Genomic DNA, 21,626 nt, shown 5'->3' with positions numbered 1-21,626 from the left:
AAATATATATCCCCAGTTCTGCTCGGCCCATGTTGCTTCTTAAGGGGATAATGCCTGAAGAGGACTCCATTGAAAAGTGTGACCTATGTGATGCTTTTGTTGATTTGAAAGCTATTTTAAATACAGCTTAATAGGGAGAAATTGTGGGAGGTGTTCTCCAAAACCAAATTTCTGTTGATCACAGGTTACTGGCACTGATTGATATCTTGCATTCAGATGTCATTGTGAAGATCAGAAATGCTCCCATAGGGAGCTGACAAATGGTGTTCCCATTATGGAAGGTGAAGCAAGGTTGTATCCTTGTCCATTTTGTAATATTTTATGCCCGTTGTATCATTTCTGAATTAAACAATTAAACAGTTGCTCACCTGTTGTTGGTAAAAGAAATGAGTTTTACTTGAAGTTGCTGACATGGTATTCTGCATCATACTTAGGATTGTTTTGTTGCTCTTTAGCTGCCCTGGGCCATTACTGTCACAAAAATATTTAAATCATAAATTACAATAAGATCAAAGAAGTCATGGTTGTACTTAAATTTACATCGCATCTATGACCTATTGATTTCTGTAGAATCAAGCAGGTCAAATCCTATCCATTATCTGGGGCTGTTATTCTCCAGATAGGAAGTTGGGAAAAACACTTGGATTAGTCTCCAGTATACTGAAATGTTGGTTGTTTAAACAGGGAAGGCAAGCTGCACCAATCTGAAGTTATATGCTAAGATAGGCCCCCAAAACCTGGCACTTTCATACAGCAACAAAACTGGAATTCTTTCAGAACAAAATCCTAAAATAAATTCTGGGACAGTCCTTATTATGTTGAGAACAGAGACATGAATGCTGCTGGTAGCGATGAGTCTTCAATCCCTCTCCCTCCACACCAAAATATCTTCTTTTTTCAGCTTCTGGCTTGAATTAATCAATATACCGGAAACCAGGCCGCCAAAGCTCTTTTTATTTATTTATTTATTTGTTTGACTTATATCCCACCCTTCCTCCCAGCAGGAGCCCAGGGCAGCAAACAAAAGCACTAAAAACTTTAAAACACATTAAAACAAAACATCTTTAAAAATGTTTGTTAAAAAAAACTTTCAAAACATCTTCTAAGATTAAAAACATTTAAAAAAAGAAGGTTTAAGAACATATTAAAAAGCAATTCCAACACAGACGCAGACTGGGATAGGTCTCAACTTAAAAGGCTTGTTGAAAGAGGAAGGTCTTCAATAGGTGCTGAAAAGATAACGGAGATGGCGCCTGTCTAATATTCAAGGGGAGGGAATTCCACAGAGTAGGTGCCGCCACATTAAAGGTCCGTTTCCTATGTTGTGCAGAATGGACCTCCAGATAAGATGGTGTCTGCAGGAGGCCCTCACCTGCAGAGTGCAGTGATTGACTGGGTATATAAGGGATAAGACGCTGTTCTAGGTGTCCTGGTCTCAAGCTGTATAGGGCTTTGTACACCAAAACTAGAACCTTGAACTTGTCCCGGTAGCAAATGGGCAGCCAGTGCAATTCTTTCAGCAGCGGGGTGACATGTTGATGATACCCTGCCTCAATGAGCAGTTTCACTACTGCAATTATCTGAACTCGGGAACCACCAGCCCACAACGCCTCCGTCTTGCTAGGATTCAGAGTCAGTTTATTGGCCCTCATCCAGCCCACCACCGAGTCCAGGCAGCAATCCAGGGCTTGCACGGCCTCTCTCAATTCAGATGTTATGGAGAAATAGAGCTGGATATCGTCAGCATACTGCTGACACCTCGCCTCAAATCTCCTGATGACCACTCCCAAGAGTTTCATATAGATGTTAAACAGCATGGGGGACAAGATGGTACCCTGCGGCACCCCACGGCACAGCTGCCAGGGAGCAGAAAGACAGTTACCCAATGCTCTTCTCTGAAAATGACCCTGGAGATAGGATTAGAACCACTGTAAATCAGTGCCTTCAATACCCATCTCACCAAGTTGGCCCAGAAAGATACCATGGTCAATGGTATCAAAAGCCGCTGTGAGATCAAGTAAGAATAACAGAGTTTAAGTCCCTCTGTCCTTCTCCCGATAAAGGTCATCCATGAGGACAACCAAGGCCAATTGAGTCCCATAACCAGGCCTGAACCCAGCCTGGAATGGATCAAGATAATCTGTTTCAATCAAGAGTACTTGCAGTTGCTGTGCTACAACCCTCTCAATCACCTTCCCTAAGAAGGGGGTATTTGCTGTTGGCCTGTGGCTATCTGTGTGTCTCACAGAAAGAGGTTCTTGTGAGGAAAAGGGAAACCTGAAGAAAAAGGGTTAACCAGAGCAAGAGAGAATGCCAGGTCTGTCAATGCCAGCAGCTGGTTGGCAAGGGCAACAGCTCTGATAAGAGCAGGACTCGCAGCAGCTCTGGTGTGGGGGAATGTTGTATGGAATGAGAACTGTGTTTGAGAAGCTTAATGTCAGTAAAAGACTCTTACAAAGTACTTTGCCTGGCCTGGATTATTTCTGTTCGGAACTGCTTCAGAGCCGACTCTCTGGACCGTGCCAACACACGCACCAACTAGGGTTATGGGCCCAGCTTATGGTCCAAAGTAAGAGGTTCTGGTGCTGTTCTGATCCATTGCTGAAGAGAAAGGAAGCAGCAAAAGAGAGGCAAGTAAAAGAGTGAGCAACATGGCGATAAACCTGTCATCCGGGATGCCGATGGAGAGATTGAATGCAGTTAATTACGCCAGTTGGAAATGGAGAATGAAAGCAGTTCTGGTCAAAGAAGATTTATATGACGTGGTGGAAAATCCCCCTCCGGCCGCTCCATCAGCAGCGTGGACGAAGAAAGACGAGAAAGCGAAAACGTTTATTACTCTAGGGCTGTCTGATACTCAACTGCTACACGTAAGGAATGAGCCGACTGCCCATCAAATGTGGGAAACGTTAAAGGCTGCTCATGTGCAGCAAACAGCAGGGAGCCGGCTGTGTTTAGCGCGGAAACTTTATCAGATGCGTTTTACTGATGAAGTGACTATGAGTGAGCATCTTGCTGAATTTCGTCGATTGTTTGCAGATCTTCAAGATAGAGGAGTGAATCACAGTGACATTCAAATGGTTTATATCATTTTATCATCATTTGATCAACAATGGGACAGTTTGGTGACAAGTATGGAAACATTACCTGATGGGACTTTAAATTTGGACTTTGTAGAGCAAAAACTGCAACAGGAATGGAACAGAAGACAAGAGAGTAAAAGGACTGAGTTCAAAGAGGCTGAAGCTGCACAACAGAAGTATCCAAGAAACAGGCAAGAAAATAAAATATGTTATTTTTGTGGGTCCCGGGGACACATACAAAAACATTGAGTAAGAAAAGAAGAAACAGGGACTATGGATGGCAGAAAGCAAGTGTGAACTTTATTACTGAGGAGGACAATAAAACACTTAGCTCTAAATGGCTTCTGGATAGCGGGGCGTCAAATTGCCTGATTACTGATGCAAGTTTGTTTTACACTTCAAAGCCTGTTCAAGAGAAGATTTATCTAGCCGATGGATCGACACGGGATGCGATTGCCAGGGGCACTATCAGGTTGAGTAATCTTAAAACAATAGTAACAGATGTACTTTTAGTTCCTAATCTAAAATGTAATATTCTTTCAGTAAGAAAACTAACTCAACTTGGTTGTAAAGTGTATTTTGAAAGAAATAGATGCATTGTGCAGAAAGGCAATGAAATATGTATGCAGGGGATATTGCAGGATTCACTGTTTTATGTCAATACGCCCACTTATATACATGCCACAAAGGATGCAAACATAAGGCAGGTACATGACATAAACAAAGCACAGCCTGCTGTGAAGGAATGTTCTGTAGCAAAACAGTCCCATGTAGAAATCTTAGCCTCAATTAATACACAGGGAACACAGAGGGATCCCTCTAATTTGGCTGATATTGCTCTGTTACCACTGGCTGAGCAAGAGAAGTGGAAGGCAGCGATGGAAGAAGAACTGAATGCCATAACGAAAAACAAAACCTGGTCACTGTACACTACCAGCGGGGAAAAAGGCTGTGGGTTGTAGATGGATATTTAAGAGAAAGACAAATAGTGCAGGTATAGTTACGAGACACAGAGCTCGCTTAGTGGCCAAGGGCTACACACAGATTTATGGCACCGACTATGATAATGTGTTCGCGCCTGTAGTGAAGTTTGAATCAATCAGGATGTTACTTAAAATTGCTGCAATGAATCAAATGCAGGTATTTCACTACGATATTAGCACTGCTTTTCTTCATGGAGTGTTAACAGAAGACATTTACATGGAACAGCCAGCAGGGTTCGTTGAAACACCGGGTTTAGTTTGTAAGTTACATAAATCATTATATGGCTTGCGCCAAAGTGCGCGATGCTGGAATCTACGATTGGATGAAGTGTTAAAGGATATGGGCTTTACCAGATGTGTTGCTGATACATGTGTGTATGTGAAAAACATAAATGGCAAGAAAACATATTGTGCTATTTATGTTGATGGCATTTTATATATTTGCTCAGAAGAATCAGAAGAAAGACAGTTTTTTGACAGTCTACAACAACAAGTAGATACAAAGCGCCTGGGGCCAGTTAGTCACTATCTAGGAACAGAAATCATACGCACTGCAGATGGTGGTTTTGCTTTAATACAGACGGGGAAAATAGATTGTCTGCTAGAGACGTGTGGCATGAGTGAATGCAATCCAGTAAGTACACCAATGACAGTTTCATTCCAGCAAGAAGAATGCAACATAGCATATGAAAAGCCAGAGTTCTACAGACACATTATAGGGAAACTGCAATTCCTTGTAAAAGTATCTTGACCAGACATATGCAATGCAGTAGGCATATTGTGTAGGAAAGTAGAAAAGCCATCAGAACATGATTGGCTGGGTGTCAAAAGAGTGCTAAGATACCTGAAAGGCACAAGAACAAAGGGATTAATACTGTCAGCGCAAAAACAAGGTGGCATGGACTGCTATGTAGATGCAGATCATGCTGGAGACCTAGCCAGTCGAAAATCTACAACAGGCATTGTAATTAGATTACACGGTTCAGTACTGGATTGGTGCAGCAGAAATCAGGCTATTGTAGCAACATCCAGTGCTGAGGCTGAATATGTGGGCCTGTCTGTTGCCTGTAACGAAATACAGTGGTTTACACAACTTGCTCAGGAAGTGCATGTGAATACTGTCTTGCCCATAACAGTATTCGAGGATAACCAGACCTGTATTGCATTAGCAACACCGGAAGCTAATACAAAAAGGATTAAGCATATCAGTGTTAGATATTTCCATATTCGCGATTGCATACATCAGGGAGTCATCAAGCTACAATATTGTGACACAAAACATATGTTGGCAGACATAATGACGAAACCACTCAGTGATGATAAATACCAATCTCTAGTACAGATGCTCAACGTGCGAAACATAAATGAATTTGAGAAAAATAAAGTCAACAGAAATGCTGTATAAATTGTCTGAATAAAGAAACAAAACAAGAATTGAAATGGAAATAGAGACTGTATCAAAGTAATAAGAAACAAAATGATATGTATATATATATGTGTATTGAAATTGTATTGTAAAAATGAAATAAGATAAATGTATTTTGCTTTCTGTGAGTCACAGGTGGGGGCTGTTGGCCTGTGGCTATCTGTGTGTCTCACAGAAAGAGGTTCTTGTGAGGAAAAGGGAAACCTGAAGAAAAAGGGTTAACCAGAGCAAGAGAGAATGCCAGGTCTGTCAAGGCCAGCAGCTGGTTGGCAAGGGCAACAGCTCTGATAAGAGCAGGACTCGCAGCAGCTCTGGTGTGGGGGAATGTTGTATGGAATGAGAACTGTGTTTGAGAAGCTTAATGTCAGTAAAAGACTCTTACAAAGTACTTTGCCTGGCCTGGATTATTTCTGTTCGGAACTGCTTCAGAGCCGACTCTCTGGACCGTGCCAACACACGCACCAACATTTGCGACCAGTTGGTAGTTGTCACAAACCAATGGGTCCAGGGTGGGCTTTTTTTAGGAGTGGTCGGATCACCGCCTCTTTCAAAGCGGCTGGGACTACTCCCTCTCACAATGATGCATTGACCACACCCTGGATCCACTTGGTCAGACCCCCTTGGCAAGCTTTAATAAGCCAAGAAGGGCAACGGTCGAGAGGACATGTTGCTGGCCGCATCAACGCAAGCACCTTATCTATGTAATCAGGCTGCATCAATTGAAACCGTTCCCAAGAAGCTGCAGCAGACATTGCACTGGACACCTCATTGGGGACTACAGTAGATGTGGATGGGGCGTCAAGACTGTATGGAGGCGAGCAACTCCATTCTCAAAGTGCCTTGCAAACAATTCACAGTGGGCTTCCAAAGGGTCTAAAACATTTGCTGGAGTTGATGTCAACAGACCCAACAATACGGAAAAGCTCAACTGGATGGCTACTTGAGGATGTGATGGAGGCAGAGAAGTCGGCCTTCTTCGCTGCCCTCATTGCCACATAATAGGCATGGTTATGAAGTTTTACTCGTGCCCGACCAGCCGCACAGCATGTCTTTCATCACTTGTGCTCTGGCCATTGTCCAGCCTGTTTCATGACCCTTAGCTCACTGGTGTACCAAGGTGCAACCTGGGCCCCACAATGATGGAGAGGATGCTCAGGAGCAACCATGTCAAGAGCGTGACGCACCTCGCTGTTTCATAACGTGACAAGGGCTTCAACAGGGTCACCTGCTCTATCTAGTGGGAACTCCCCCAGGGCATTCAGGAATCCTGTGGATTCCATTTGTCTCCAGGGGCGGACCATCTTCATCTGTCCACCACCCCTGCAGGGAAGGATCGGAGCCATAAGTCTAAACTTCACCAGGAGGTAGTCTGACCATGACAATGGGGTGACATCCACCCCCCTATCTATAGACCACCCCATTCTCCATCTGGAGCAGAAACCAAGTCAAGGGTGTGCCCTGCCCTATGCATTGGGCAAGTGACAACTTGAGACAGCCTCATGGTCGTCATGGAGGCCTTGGTCCCGAGCCGGAACACTAGAGGCAGCATGGACATTGAAATCATCCAACACTATTGTTCTGGGCTCCACAGCCGAGATGGCTGTGATGTTCCTATATTAATGTATATATGGTAAATGTTGGTTGTTTAGAAGATACATGGTAAGTGGAGTGAAAGAGGGGGAGAGTGAGAGTGGAATCTGGGGGGGAGAAGAGAACTGAGTGGGTTGCTTGGTGGGGTTTAGAGAGTTGTTTGCCAGGAGGGAGGTGGAGTTCGGATTAGTATTGAGTAAAACCATATGCTTATGTGCCTTAAGAAGAAATCTTGTTAATCTTGTTAGCTTTGTTATCTGTAATAAATACTTAATTTGGTTTACCAAAGGCCTGATCCTTGGCTGGGGTTTCACAGACCAGAAGGGAGGGTAAGGTAATGACCAAGGCTGAAGGGGAACTGTAAGAAATGGTGGCAGCGGTGAAGAGAATAACAATACCAGTATTCAGAGTCTCTGGGAATACTAGTATTGGGACGTTACTGGTGGTTGCCTAGCAAGGGGATCTGTTGAGATCTGTGCTAGAGCGGGGAGAGAAACCATAAGAGAGAGCGGTCCGGACTGGTGGAGTCCCTGGTGGTGCCTAGTGACAGGCAGTAGCCACGCGCAGGTAGGAATCTGACAGGGAGAGCCAGGGAAGGACGCATCACATGTGGTGGCAGTAGCGGTGGGATACGAACAACAGAGAATCCAGATACGAACCAAAGAGAGTCCCAAAGACACGTGGTGACAAAGGAGACTATGTCACAGGTGTTGGCTGTAGCAGTGAGATACGAATACTACACAATCCCTAATAGTTGTGTGGCAAACAGAAATAACAAAACAAGATTACTTGTGAGAGTGACTGGCAAAGAGTGTGTGGCAAAGCGTGAGTGAACTCAAACACCATGGCTGAATACATAAAAATGAAAAGAGAGGAGCTGGTGGAGAAGTGCATAACATTCAATTTACCTCACGAGGGTAAAGGGGTAGATGAATTGAGGGTAGCACTTATAGGATTTGCTACTGCCCAGCAAAAACAACCGGTCACGGAAGAGACCCCAGAAGGATATTTAAGCAATCCTGCTTATATAGAGTACTTGAGAGAGAAGTTGAAGATGGAAACTGAGAGATTGAGGATGGAAGGTGCAGAGAAGGAAAAACAGAGAGAGTTGGAAGCTGAGAGATTGAGGATGGAGGCTGAGGAAAAAGACAAGCAGAGGGAGTTGGAAACTGAGAGATTGAGGATGGAAACTGAGAGAATGAGAGTGGATGCGGAGATACAAGGGGAAAGATTAAAATTGGAAAGAGAGAAGTTTCATTCTGATGAAACAAGAAAGGACAGAGATGGAGCAAAAATAAAAATTACTCCAAAGGACTTTGCTGTCTATGAGCCTGGTCAAGATCCTCAAATTTACCTCAGCACCTTTGAAAAAGCAGCTCAGTTGTGGGGGCTACCTGAAGATAAATACATGCAGTATTTATCAAACCTGATTAAAGGGGAATTGGCTGAGGTATACCAATATTTCCCCTCAGACAGGCCCGTCACCTATGCTGAATTCAAAGAAGCAGTGTTTAAATGATTCAGACTGGGGCCTGATTATTTTAGAAAGCTTTTCAGAAACTGCCAGATACAGACAGGGAGGTCTTTCGTGGAGCTGGGGGCAAAACTGATGGACATATTTGGGAAATGGCTGACAAGTGCAAAAGCTCAGTCTGTGGAGGAGGTGAAAAACCTCATGATATTGGATCAATTATACCATCAGTTACCACCAGAAATAAGGCTCCTGGTCAAAGACCGTTCCCCTACATCAGTGCAGGAGGCCGCCGAGATGGCGGATCACTTCGCCTCCAACAGAACTGGCTGGGTGGGGAAAACATCAAGAGATTTTAAACCCAGACCATATAATGCTGGCAGAAGGGATGTGGTACCACAGCGAGTGAGTCCTCCATTAAAATCTGAAGGGCACAGGACACCCCCGAGTGGATCTGTGTACCCTAAAAGTGAGGAGAAATTATGCTACAAATGTGGTAGACCGGGGCACCTACGTTTTCAATGTGAGGTTGCCAACCCCATTAGTAATCCTGCTCAGACAAGGGCAGTGAAAACAGAGCCCAAGGCTTTAGAAGCAGCGAAAAAGGTTCAGTTCTGCCAGATAAACTGGACAGAAGTAACAGACCTTGATTCAAGTCTGAGAGAGGAAGTGAGTGTACAAGGGGCAAATGATTGGGCATTGCTTGATACTGGTGCTGCTCAGACATTACTGAGGCCAGATTTAATAAAATCTGAGGTAATATTACCTCAGGAAACTGTGACTATCCAAGGAGTGAGGGGTCAACCAGAAAGTTTGCCTGTGGCCCTGGTGGATATGACTTGGAGAGGCTGAGAGGGCCGATATAAAGTAGGCATTAATGCCCAGCAACAAGAACCAGTAATACTGGGAAGGGATGTAATCGGCACCCAAGGAAAGATCTATGTAGTGACCAGACAGCAAATTGGCAGAGAAAAAGAAGCCATATTAAGGGGGGCTGAAACAAACAGGGTGGAATCTGTTAACCAGCCTCAGGTCACCATAGCAACCACTAGCAGGCCTGCTGAAGGAGACAAACTATATCAAGTGGTCTCTGATAATGATGAGGCAGATCAATTCAGGGAAGAGCTACAAAAAGATATAAGTTTGAAGCAGATAAAGGAACAAGCTCTGACCCAACAGATTCCTTTCACTGACAAACTGAGGAATCAAGTTGTGTGTGAGAATGGGATTTTATATCGACTGTGGATGCCTGCTGAGAGAAAGGATGAATGTGAACCAGTGAAGCAATTGATAGTACCTAGCAAATACAGAACCAGATTGCTAGAGGTAGCCCACGATGTCCCATGTGCAGGACATCTGGGAATAAAAAAGACCAAGAGGAGATTGGCTGCACACTATTATTGGCCAAACATCTCCAAAGATGTAAAACAACATTGTCTATCTTGTGGAATATGCCAAAAGGTGGGAAAAAGTGGAGTAAAGACTAAGGCACCCTTAAAGCCCCTTCCTATAATTGGACAACCCTTTTATAGAGTGGGAATAGATTTGGTGGGCCCTTTTTCCAAACCCACAAGGCATGGCAAGAAATATCTATTGGTGGTGGTGGATTTTGCCACCAGGTACCCAGACGCAGAAGCACTAAGATCCGTGGAAGCCCCTGTAGTGGCAGAGGCTTTATTAAAAATCTTTATGAGGCTGGGTTTCCCTCATGAAGTGCTGACGGATCAAGGCAGTGTATTCATGGGAGAAGTGATGCAATGTATGTGGAAATGTTGTGGTCTAAAACATCTAAAGACCACTACTTACCATCCCGCCACTAATGGGTTAACAGAGAGATTCAATGGCGTTTTGAAGGGCATGATCAGAAGCTATGTTCAAGATCACCCACAAGACTGGGATGAACGGTTGGAATGCTTCTTATTTGCATACAGAGAAGTCCCTCAGGAGTCAACAGGCTTCTCACCCTTTGAACTCATGTTCACTAGAAAAGTGAGGGGACCTTTGGAACTATTAAAAAATTCATGGGAAGGAACCCTGGGAGAGTACAAAACTTCTGTAGTAGATTTTGTATTGGAATTCCGCAATAAATTAACATCAATGATGGAGGTGGTGGAAAAGAATTTGAGTCAAGCACAGGAGAAGCAAAGTTACTGGTATGACAGAACAGCCAGGGAACGTGTGTATGATGTGGGAGATATGGTTATGGCGTTCATACCCAGGAAACATGACAAATTACAGGCTAACTGGGAAGGACCATATACCATCAGAGAAAGGCTTGACACAGTGACGTATGTAATTACCACAGACCAATTAAACAAAAGCAAAGTGGTTCATGTAAATATGTTGAAGCCTTACCATACCAGGGATGCACAGGTGTTGCAAGTTACCTTATTCCCTGAGGGAAGTGGGCCTGAAGCAAAGACAAAGGAGGGGTAGATCAAGTGGAATGGTCAGAGGAGGTGAAGGAGGAAGTAAAGGAGGAGATTCTGAGAGTTTTGAAAACCTATAGGAATCTCTTTAGCAACAAACCTGGCCGAACCAGTATAGTTATACATTCCATTGATACTGGAGATCATGCCCCAATCAGATCTGTTCCGTACCGTGTGAATGGGAAAGTTTTGAATGAGATCAAAAAGGAGGTGGAAGATATGCTGGAATTAGGAGTGATCAGGGAATCCATCAGTCCCTGGGCCTCAAGTATTGTCCTGGTTCCGAAAAAAGATGGAACGACAAGGTTTTGCATTGATTATCGGCTAATCAATAAAATCACGGTCCCAGATGCGTATCCTATGCCTAGGGTAGACGCAGTGTTAGAGTTATTGGGGGCAGCAACCATTATCTCTACACTAGATCTCTGTAAAGGATTTTGGCAAATGGAACTAGACGAGCAATCCAGAGCCAAAACTGCCTTCAGTACACCAGATGGGTTATATGAGTTTGTGACCTTACCCATGGGACTAAGGAACTCACCAAGTTCATTTCAGAGGCTAATCAATACTGTGTTGCAAGGCATGTCAGATTTTGCAGTGGCCTATATCGATGACGTGGCCATTGTTAGCAAGTCGGTGCCTGAGCATGTCCAACACCTGACAACAGTATTGGAGGCCTTAAGAAAAGCAGGCCTCACAATAAAAGCTAAGAAATGCCAGTTTGGACTAAAGGAAGTAATCTATTTAGGACATAAGGTGGGGAGTGGGAAAATCACCCCCTTATGGAGCAAGGTGGAGGCAATACAAGCGTGGCCGATCCCCTTAACCAAAAAACAAGTAAGGACATTTCTGGGTGTGGCTGGGTTTTATAGGAAGTTTGTGAGAAATTTTGGGGAAATAGCAACCCCCTTGCATGAATTAACAAAGAAGAAGTGTTCTGAGTATGGTATGGACGGATGAATGTCAGAAGGCTTTTGATCTACTGAAGCAAGCCTTGTGCCAAGGACCCATATTAATAGCACCAGACTATGAGAAACCATTCATCGTGGCTACAGATGCGTCGGACCTGGCGCTGGGAGTCGTCTTGCTACAGGAGAGAGAAGGCACCAGACATCCAGTGGCGTACCTGAGTCGCAAGCTGACGCCGAGGGAGAAAAACTATTCGTCGGTCCAGAAGGAGTGCCTGGCGGTCGTGTGGGGACTGAACAAGTTGCGCCCATACGTGTGGGGACGAAGATTCACAGTGACTACGGATCATCGGGCCTTGTTATGGTTGCAGACTATGAAAAACCATAACACTATGCTGCAGAGGTGGTCCTGGGCCGTACAGGACTATCAAGTGGACTTCCAGTTCATAAAAGGCAAGGACAATGTACTGGCCGATGGACTTTCCAGGCAAGTGGCTGGGACTGCAGTGACGTGACCAGACAGAGAAACAAAGAAAGATATTTTCCCCATTGAGACTTTTATTTGTTAATGCGACGTATAAATCCTGGAACAGGAATAATACTTTGCTGTTGTTTAAGGGGGGGGGGGAATGTGATGTTCCTATATTAATGTATATATGGTAAGTGTTGTTGTTTTAGAAGATACATGGTAAGTGGAGTGAAAGAGGAGGGGGAGTGAATGGGCAGTAGAATGCGAGATGATTGGCTGAGTGTTTAAAATGGCTGAATGTATAAAAGGAAGAGTGAGAGTGGAATCTGGGGGGGAGAAGAGAACTGAGTGGGTTCCTTGGTGGGGTTTAGAGAGTTGTTTGCCAGGAGGGAGGTGGAGTTCGGATTAGTATTGAGTAAAACCATATGCTTATGTGCCTTAAGAAGAAATCTTGTTAATCTTGTTAGCTTTGTTATCTGTAATAAATACTTAATTTGGTTTACCAAAGGCCTGATCCTTGGCTGGGGTTTCACAGACCAGAAGGGAGGGTAAGGTAATGACCAAGGCTGAAGGGGAACTGTAAGAAATGGTGGCAGCGGTGAAGAGAATAACAATACCAGTATTTAGAGTCTCTGGGAATACTAGTATTGGGACGTTACTGGTGGTTGCCTAGCAGGGGGATCTGTTGAGATCTGTGCTAGAGCGGGGAGAGAAACCATAAGAGAGAGCGGTCCGGACTGGTGGAGTCCCTGGTGGTGCCTAGTGACAGGCAGTAGCCACGCGCAGGTAGGAATCTGACAGGGAGAGCCAGGGAAGGACGCCTCACAATGGCCTCTACCAGCTCGGTCAGAGATGCTGCCAGGCACCAGGGTGCACAGTACAGCAGCAGCAACCCTAGTTTACTGTCTCCTTGGTCCGACACCAGGTGCAGGCCCTCACACCCTTCCTGGTGACAGAGATGGAAGTTCTGTAGACCACAACAACTCCTTTCCCCTGTCCCTGCAGCCTGTGCTGGTGTTGCACTGAGTATCCAGGTGGGCAAAGCTGGGTCAGATCAACTCCTCCCAGGCCCCCCACCCAAGTTTCGGTAATGCACACCAAATTGGCACCTTCATGCATGATCAAATCATGGATGAGAGTGGTCTTACTGTGTACCGATCTGTTGTTAAACAACAACACTCACAGGCCAATGGGCACAGCAGAAGAGCAACGAGGAACCCATCCATGAGAGGAGTGGCATCAAGGAACAAGGCGCAGATAGCCTTGCTCTTGTCTTCTATGGTAATTCACCATCTCCCCATGGCTATATTTCCCTCTACCCATGATCATTGAAATTTGGGTGGCATCACCCATGCTTCTCTGTACTAAGACTCCTAAACATTTGATATGAACCCTTTTTTGTACGAACTGTCAGTTCAGCACTTGGCCCCTTTAATTCAGTCACTTGATCCAATTATATGGTTTTTCCGGGAAGTATTTTAGTGGAGTGAAGCAAAAGACTGCTAAGGTGGAATTCAGAGATATTTTTATACAATGATGCTTGTCTCCACTAATAAATATAAAATCAAGCACTCTGGCATGCAATGATAAAATGTTATCACAGTCTGGAAAACTACTTAAATTTATTTGTCTAAATTTGATTTATGGAGAGACCTAACATTACTGACATTCCAACCAATGCCCTTGACAATTTAATATGGCTGGTACTGTAAAGGTCCTTCTATTTTTACTTTTATAGAGATGGTAATAGCAGAAGACACTTTCACTTTACTTCTTTCACTGTGTTATTTGTGGGAATTCTCAGAATAGCTCTTTAAATCCAGTTCTGCGTGATTGAGAATGCTGGTCTTATCCATAGAAAATATAATTTCTTTTGGCCAGTGTTAAAGAATATTAGTTCTGTGGCCATCGATTCCCTGGCAGCCATGAAGCAAAAAAAAGAAAAAAAGTTTTCACTTCCATACTGTGGATTGTAATTGGGGTGCTTGCCGTTGAAGGTCATTAGTGAAGAAATTGCACAGCTGTTTTATAAACTGCCTTGGGCTGCTTTGTATGTATTTTTAGACTTTTAATTGGCTGATCCATTTTACCTTGCTCATCTTACTTCTTGTTTTGCTATGGCCCTTGGCTAAAACAAGGCAAGCAATCCTATGATCCCACCGTGCTGGTGACTTGCTTATCTAGCACAGCATTAGCCCTTTTCACATGTCCTTCCCATCCAGAAGGCGTGTGTTGAAAGAGGGCTTTGGGCCATGCATTTGACCCCGCCTCCAAGTTGTGCTGCCCTTCCTGCGCCCACTCTTGCTGTGTTCAGCATGTCTGTATTGGGGAGCCTTCTCTGTGAGAAGGCTTCCCATCTGATTTAGAACACTGGGCAATCAGAATTCTAAATTCTCCGCATATAGAGAAGGTTCCCAACTACAAATATGCTGAACGTGACCATAGCAATGGTGAGGCTCAAGCCACAACCCCAAGTTCACTTTCAATACACTTGTCATCTGCACATACACCCCTTAGCCCCCTTTCAGCTGCTTGCCCTCTACACACGACTATCATGTAAAGAGGGCTATTGGTGTAAATTAGTGCGTTCCTTGCACACAAAACGTCTTTATTTACTTACTACTTCCATATAGCTACCTGACACCATAAGTTCTCTGAGCAGCTTAAAATAATATCAGAATCCTGAACTCCTTCATGATGGTGTGAGAAAGGTGGAAGGAGGTGGGGGACAGTGATGTTTTTTCCCTCCACGGAGTTCAATAGAAGAGAAATAACTTATTTTATCGGTGTAACGTGCTATAGTAGGTAGGTGCTCAGAGAAGGCTTTGAGGGAGCGAAGGATAAATGTTGCGTCTAGTCCTTCCATGCTGCCCTGTTCTGGCCCCTCTACTGGCAATTGAGATTTATCAGCATTGCATTTTGTCAGTCTGTGCTTAAAATTCTGCCAGAGTAGGGCTACTCTTGGAGGTGTATTCACCAGTGGAGGTGCTTCTTCTAAATCTTAAATCTGGGACACAGGGCTGTGTCCTTGACTTGTTGTCTTACGTGGAAAATGGCAATAGTTCACTCCAGGATTTCATGTGTCTGTGCAGAACCAATGCTCACAGCAGAATAGTTTGTTACAGTTCTTTTGAGAGCAACTGACTGGCCATTTGATATACCTCCAAGTTGTTGAAGAGGGTGTCATTGATACCTGTGTGTCTTTTATTTTGTTACAGTTGATACTCCTGACCCTTATGTGGAGCTGTTCATCCCAACAGCCCCAGACAGCAGACAGAGAACAAAACACATCAATAACAATGTGAACCCTGAGTGGAATGAAACCTTCGAAATAATTCTGGACCCCAACCAGGAAAATGTTTTGGAGGTACCAACACAAATTGTATTGGCATGGGGGTGGCTTATGCTTTTTGCTGCTTCTTCTTTCTGTCTGTCTGCCTATGTATCTTTGCTATTTAGACTTACCCCAGGAAAACTGTACAGTAGGGCCCCACTCATACAGCAGGTTAGGTTCCAGACTCCTGCCAAAAAGCGAAAACCACCGAAATGCAGATCAGCTATAGCGCATAGGGGTCTGGAACCTAACCCACTGATCACACCAGAGGAGGAGAAGATCAGAACTTCCCCTCCTCGGGCACAATCACCTCGAGCGAGAGTCTGATCATTCCAGAAGAGAAGATCAGCTGTAGCACACTACAGCTGATCTTCCTGTCCTCGGGTGCGATCAGCTGGAGTGCGGGAGTCTGACTGCCCCTGAGGAGAAGATCAGCTATAGCATGCTACAGCTGATCTTCCCCTCCTCCGGTTCGATCAGGTCGAGTGGGGGAGTCTGATCACGCACCAGAAGAGGAGATCAGCTGTAGCACACTACAGTTGACCTTCCCCTCCTCCGGCACAATCAGCTGGAGTGCGGGAGTCTGACCGCCCTTGAGGAGGAGAAGTCTGATCACGCACCAGAAGAGGAGATCAGCTATAGCACGCTACAGCTGATCTTCCTTTCCTCCGGCGCAATCAGCTTGAGCAGTGGAGTCTGATCGCACCAGAAGAGGAGAAGCTGATCTTCCCCTCCTCCGGCGCGATCAGCTGAAGTGCAGGGAGCTCCAGCCCCCCCTCCAGCTGATCGATTACTGGCGCTGTATTAGCGGAACGCCGAAAAGTGGGGCGCCGAGAAGCGGGGCCCTACTGTAGTGTAGTATTCAAAATAATTTATACAAGTTTGCATACTTTAATATTATTGTTGTTCGTTAATTTTATACCCCACCCATCCTCCTTTAAGTCAGTTCATGTTTCTGCTGAATTGGCAAAGTGGTGTCAGGAAGAATTGCGTCACTTAGGGAGGCAGAATTAGGAGTGCCTGATTGTGGCTTTGACCCACTGTCTGCAGAACTCTGAAGCTTCTTGTCCACACTGTCTGTGGATTTCTAGATATGGATTTCCTGCGTTTAGGACATTGCAAAAAATATAACTAGACCAAGGCATTTCCTACAGAGGTAGGAAACCTATGTTTGGGCTGTACCACATCAGATTGCAGATGAGAGCTCACGTGATGAAATGCTTCCATCGTGTATGGTGTGGATATTGAGGGAGTTTGTTTGTATGGATCAGGATGTGAACCATCATTGGCAGGTCTAAAGTGATATAACCCATGCACAGGTTTACCACCTCAGTGAGCATAAGAAGGGAGAGCAACCTGGGGGCTTCCTGAGCAGTTTGAAGGAGTTAGCTGGGGGTTCCAGGAGAGAGTCCTTAGGTAACTAGCTCCCTCTCCTTGTTCCCCATTTGTAAAATGACCTTAATGATGAGGATAAGCAAGATAAAGAAACCTTGTGAGGCAGAGGTTCCACAGCTCAATAGGACTAAGCCCTTGAGTCTTTTTAAAATGCTACAGCTGGAACACATGAAACAATAGTAAGTGATCTGCTCTGAGAGTATAACTGAGTGCTCTTCTTTTCACTCACTACTATGTAAATGCATCCAGTCACAACATTATCTAGGATATTATGAGGAGTAGCAAGGAACCTGCAGAAGCTAGACTTTAGTGCTTGCGGTCCAAGGAAATCCAGTACTCTCGTGCATGGTATCGCTGTTTTTTGAGTTTGTTACGTGTGTTAACTTCATGCATGCTGACAAATTTTAAGTCACTTCAGTGTGTATGTAAGGTCTAAATTGGTGCTCTCAGTCCAATAATATCCTATTTTACTTCTCTTTACTTCTCTTAGTACACAGTATGTTGACTTCCCCTTATTCTTGGAGACTGGGGAGAAATTAGAAATGATGATTCATTTATTTTCTTAAGAGGCTAGATCACCCATTTCCATTGAGTCATTCACTTGTTACAGCTATGGTCAAGTGAAGCAATTTCCTGCTAAGTCAGACAGTTTCTAAAACGAGTATTAGAAACCTGCTTTTATTTTATGAGCCTTTCCTTGCTTTTTAATTTGGTGTCATAAAGTTATTAGAAAATATGCTATTTTGTGAGCCGGTTCTCGATCTATAATGGCCAGAGGCAGTTTGCACTATGCAGTACAATTTAAATAAAGCTGTGTGTCAAAATTGCTGATGTTTCTGTTTCATGATTGGTCATTTAGGGGATTGGCCACCTCCCCATTGAAAAGGACTTAACTTTTGAGTAGACATGTATAAGATTCCACAGTGTAATACATTTGCTTAAAATTAACATGCTAAGCTGGTTGTGGAAACACACAACAAACAGCCTGAAAGCTGACACTAAAGAACTGGTAATGGTCTATAGGCTGGACAAGAGAGTATATATCTGAAAATAATGCAGTTTCTGGTGCAAGAGTGCCTTTTCCTTAATATCAAATTTCTAGATGTATGCAATACTTAATTTAGTTTATAATTAAATGCTTAGAAATGTATCATTTTACAGGCCTTTTCTACTTAAATTCTCTTTTTCAAGTAATTATACCAATGGCATCTATGTACTACCTAGTGATGAGGGAAATTCAAAACTGAGGAAGTTTGCAATAGAGATTCACCCAGTTCAGAAAAATTCACTCGGTCCATTGTGAACCTGGCCCAGGCACCATTAAATTTGGATCCATTTTGAAATGGACTTTGCCTTGACTGCTTGCCAGCCTTCCCTGCCAGACCTCTTTGCCTCCAGCCCCATTCCCAAGCAAAGAAGCCTGGCCTTTGAGAAGGGATAGAAGGAGACCAGCAGCAAGAAGAACTTAATAGAGACGGGCAAAGCCTTTCTGACCTCTCTATAATTGGAAATGATATTTCTGAGCATGTGTGCCAGGAATCATGGAATTTATACTTTCCTTTGCATCCTGAATTTAATTGCTATTTTATTTCTCCTGTCTCTCTAGCACAGCCTTTCCGAACCAGTGTGCCTCCAGATGTTCTTGGACCACAACTCCCATCAGCCTCAGCAAGCATTGCCAATGGTCAGGAAAGATGGGAATTGTGGTCCAAGAACATCTGGAGGCACACTGGTTGGGAAAGGCTGCTCTAGCATATGGATCAGACTGAAGGGGGAATTAAGTTACCACTTCAGCGTGTGTCACTACAGCATAATTACACGAAGTACTGCAAAATTATATGGTCATCAAAATTATATACATATGCAGAGTCTCCCATGATGTTCACCTGCCTTTGAGCCACTTACCGATGCCACATCTTCGTTTTTATGCCATGTGATAATAAGCATAGGGAAATAATTCAGGTGATGGCTAAAGATCTCCATCTTTATAATGTTGGGATGTCACACCAAGAATGACAGCTGGTTCACATATGTGAGTTAATCATTTTAGTGACTGCAGCTGCAGCACCAAGTGGTATGTATGAACGAATTCTTAGAGATCAAACATAGCAGATAGGATTTTCATATCACCTCAAAATACACTAATTTTTCAAGGGAATCAAGTCTCACAAGTCACAAACGTGAAGTTAACGATTCAACTGAATAAAAATCATGTAGTGATGATTTATCTTTGAAGTGGCTGTGAGATGCATGTTTTGATCCCAGAATCTCTTCTATAGTTCATGCTTTGTCCTTGCATGTGACTGTTCTGATACAATGTTGTATCTCTTCAGGCACTTTATGGCCACTAATTCAAGGAGAACCTGATGCCCTTTTGCCTACTCCTGTGATTTTAGTGGTGATGAAGCCTCAGTGAGCATGTTTCTATTAGATTTGAAGATTTTATTTCCTACCTCCATGTTCAACTTGGTGCTGAGCTTGGAGTTTTTTCTGCTTAATTTTTGTTTTTTCTATATTAATGTTTTTTCTATATTGATATTTTTAGATTTTTAAAATGGTCTTAATCATGCCTTTGGAATGAGGTGCACAAATTTGAAGATGTCCTAGGCTCCTAGTAAGATACTTTTAAAAATACTATAAGAATAATATAGGTGATTGGTGTATAAGGCCTGTTCATTCTGTGGACATCAGATAACTATGGTAGTGGTCAAAGGGGTGAGACTACAAAATGTACATAAAAAATGACCAAAAACAAAGAAAAAAAACCCTGAGCTATATCCAGTTTAATTACTCAGTGCAATTCCTGTGCCATCTCTGACAGAGGTACTACCTGCTTGAAATAGATGTTGGCTTTATTTTATTTATTTATTGATTTGATTTATATCCCGCCCTTCCTCCCAGCAGGAGCCCAGGGTGGCATTAATGTTGTTTTGATATCATGAGTTGAAAGAAGTTAGTAAAATGGTGTTCTCAAAACTGTGATACAGTAAGCTCCCTCTCAAGTGGCTCAGACATGAACTCATTTCTGAATGTCAGTCTGAATATAGACTGAGAGGCTAAGCTATGACTTTGTTTACATTGTTTACATAAGTTGTGGGATGGATTAAAACTACAGGCAAAGATGTGGTGTTTTTTGTTTAAAAAGTTTGTCTTTTGTAGATCACTCTTATGGATGCAAATTATGTGATGGATGAGACAATTGGTACTGCAAAATTTCACATATCATCTTTGAAGGTGGGAGAGAAGAAAGAAGTCTCATTCATAATCAATAAAGTAAGTTCAAAATTCTACTGGTAGAATATCAGTTCCATTGATGTCAGTGGCACAACTGGCAATGTGCAGCATTATGAAGGGCTAAGAATGTATTTATATGTGTATTAAAATATTTCTAATCTGCCCTGACCCATAGGTCCCAGGGCGGAAATACATAAACTTCCAAGTCAAATTTAGCAATAAAACTAAAACCAGTATAAATCAACAAAAATACAAAATTAAAAATACAAGTTAAAAGACATCAGTTGCAAGTAAAACATAAAGAATTTATGAACTCAATTAATATAAAGTAGCAGCTCTTTTGTACAATGGATCCCAGGTAGCCTTCTCAAACAGTGATATCATTTCTAACAGTGATGGAATTAGGTATGATGTGAAGTATGCTATAAAGCAAGGACCTTGCTAATGACAATTGCAGAGTTGTGGTGGACATCTTGAGAACCTTCTGGTTCCAAGTTTTCTAGAAAGTGGTGAATTATTATAACATGTATTGGAGTATTGTATGCCCATAATCAATTTATAGCGGCTTCACTGTCACAGCCGTTATCTCAAAGTCGAAATGGAATTATCCTGAAGTCTAATTCATATAGCTGTGGGTGCAGAAGCAGTCTGTGGTGGGCCATTCATGTGAAATCAAAAGTCATGAAGTTCACCATGGACAAATTTCTAGTATCCACTTGCAAGTCCAGCGTTTTTAGGATTTGTGCTCTGGTGTCAAAAGCAGATCAGCGTGCAGTTTGTTGAATGACAACAGTCTTCTCCTAACAAGCTTGCTACCAGCTGAAGCTAGCATGGATTTTTCCTCTCACAGTGCCATGCTGTGATTAGTATTTCAAATTGAACTATTAAAAGTGTCCCTGTGAAGCTCTTCATATAATCATATAATCATATAATCATATAATCATGGCATCACTTGTCATGGGAATAATGGACAGCTTATCAGCTATGGAGAGTGTCTAATACTAGACACATGCTCAGAATGAGTAGCAGAATGAAGTAGTGATTCATCCCATGACAGGTTTCAGGTAAGGCAAAGGTGAAGTGTGGGCAGAAAGGCATATGACAGGTGGAGGCCCTCAGAATACAGTTTAGTTCATAAGCCTCCCAAGTGCATTGACGCCAGAACTGATTTTTTCATTTCACTTTGATGTTGATGGGGTGGGCTTGCACTCAGATACTGCAATTATCAAACTGCTTAATCCCTGAATGTATAATACATTTTAAAGAAATTACTCAATGAGTTAGTGCCATGAGGGTCATGGCTT

The 21,626-nt window shown here is 43.3% G+C and overlaps 1 protein-coding gene across 6 annotated transcripts in view; it reads left to right on the top strand.

The window, feature by feature from the left end:
- The window catches only part of PLA2G4A (phospholipase A2 group IVA), a 177,558-nt gene that overhangs the window by 94,967 nt on the left and 60,965 nt on the right, over positions 1–21,626 (top strand). For all 6 annotated transcript variants that reach the window (XM_061634012.1, XM_061634009.1, XM_061634010.1 and 3 more), the window contains 2 exons: positions 15,578–15,726; positions 20,248–20,361. In XM_061634012.1, the coding sequence (XP_061489996.1) occupies positions 15,578–15,726; positions 20,248–20,361 (263 nt within the window). The remainder of the gene's footprint in view (positions 1–15,577; positions 15,727–20,247; positions 20,362–21,626) is intronic.

Source organism: Rhineura floridana, chromosome 6 (genome assembly GCF_030035675.1).
Source record: "Rhineura floridana isolate rRhiFlo1 chromosome 6, rRhiFlo1.hap2, whole genome shotgun sequence".
In the NCBI taxonomy this organism is placed as follows: Eukaryota; Metazoa; Chordata; class Lepidosauria; order Squamata; family Rhineuridae; genus Rhineura; species Rhineura floridana.
This window is presented reverse-complemented; position numbering and strand designations above follow the sequence as displayed.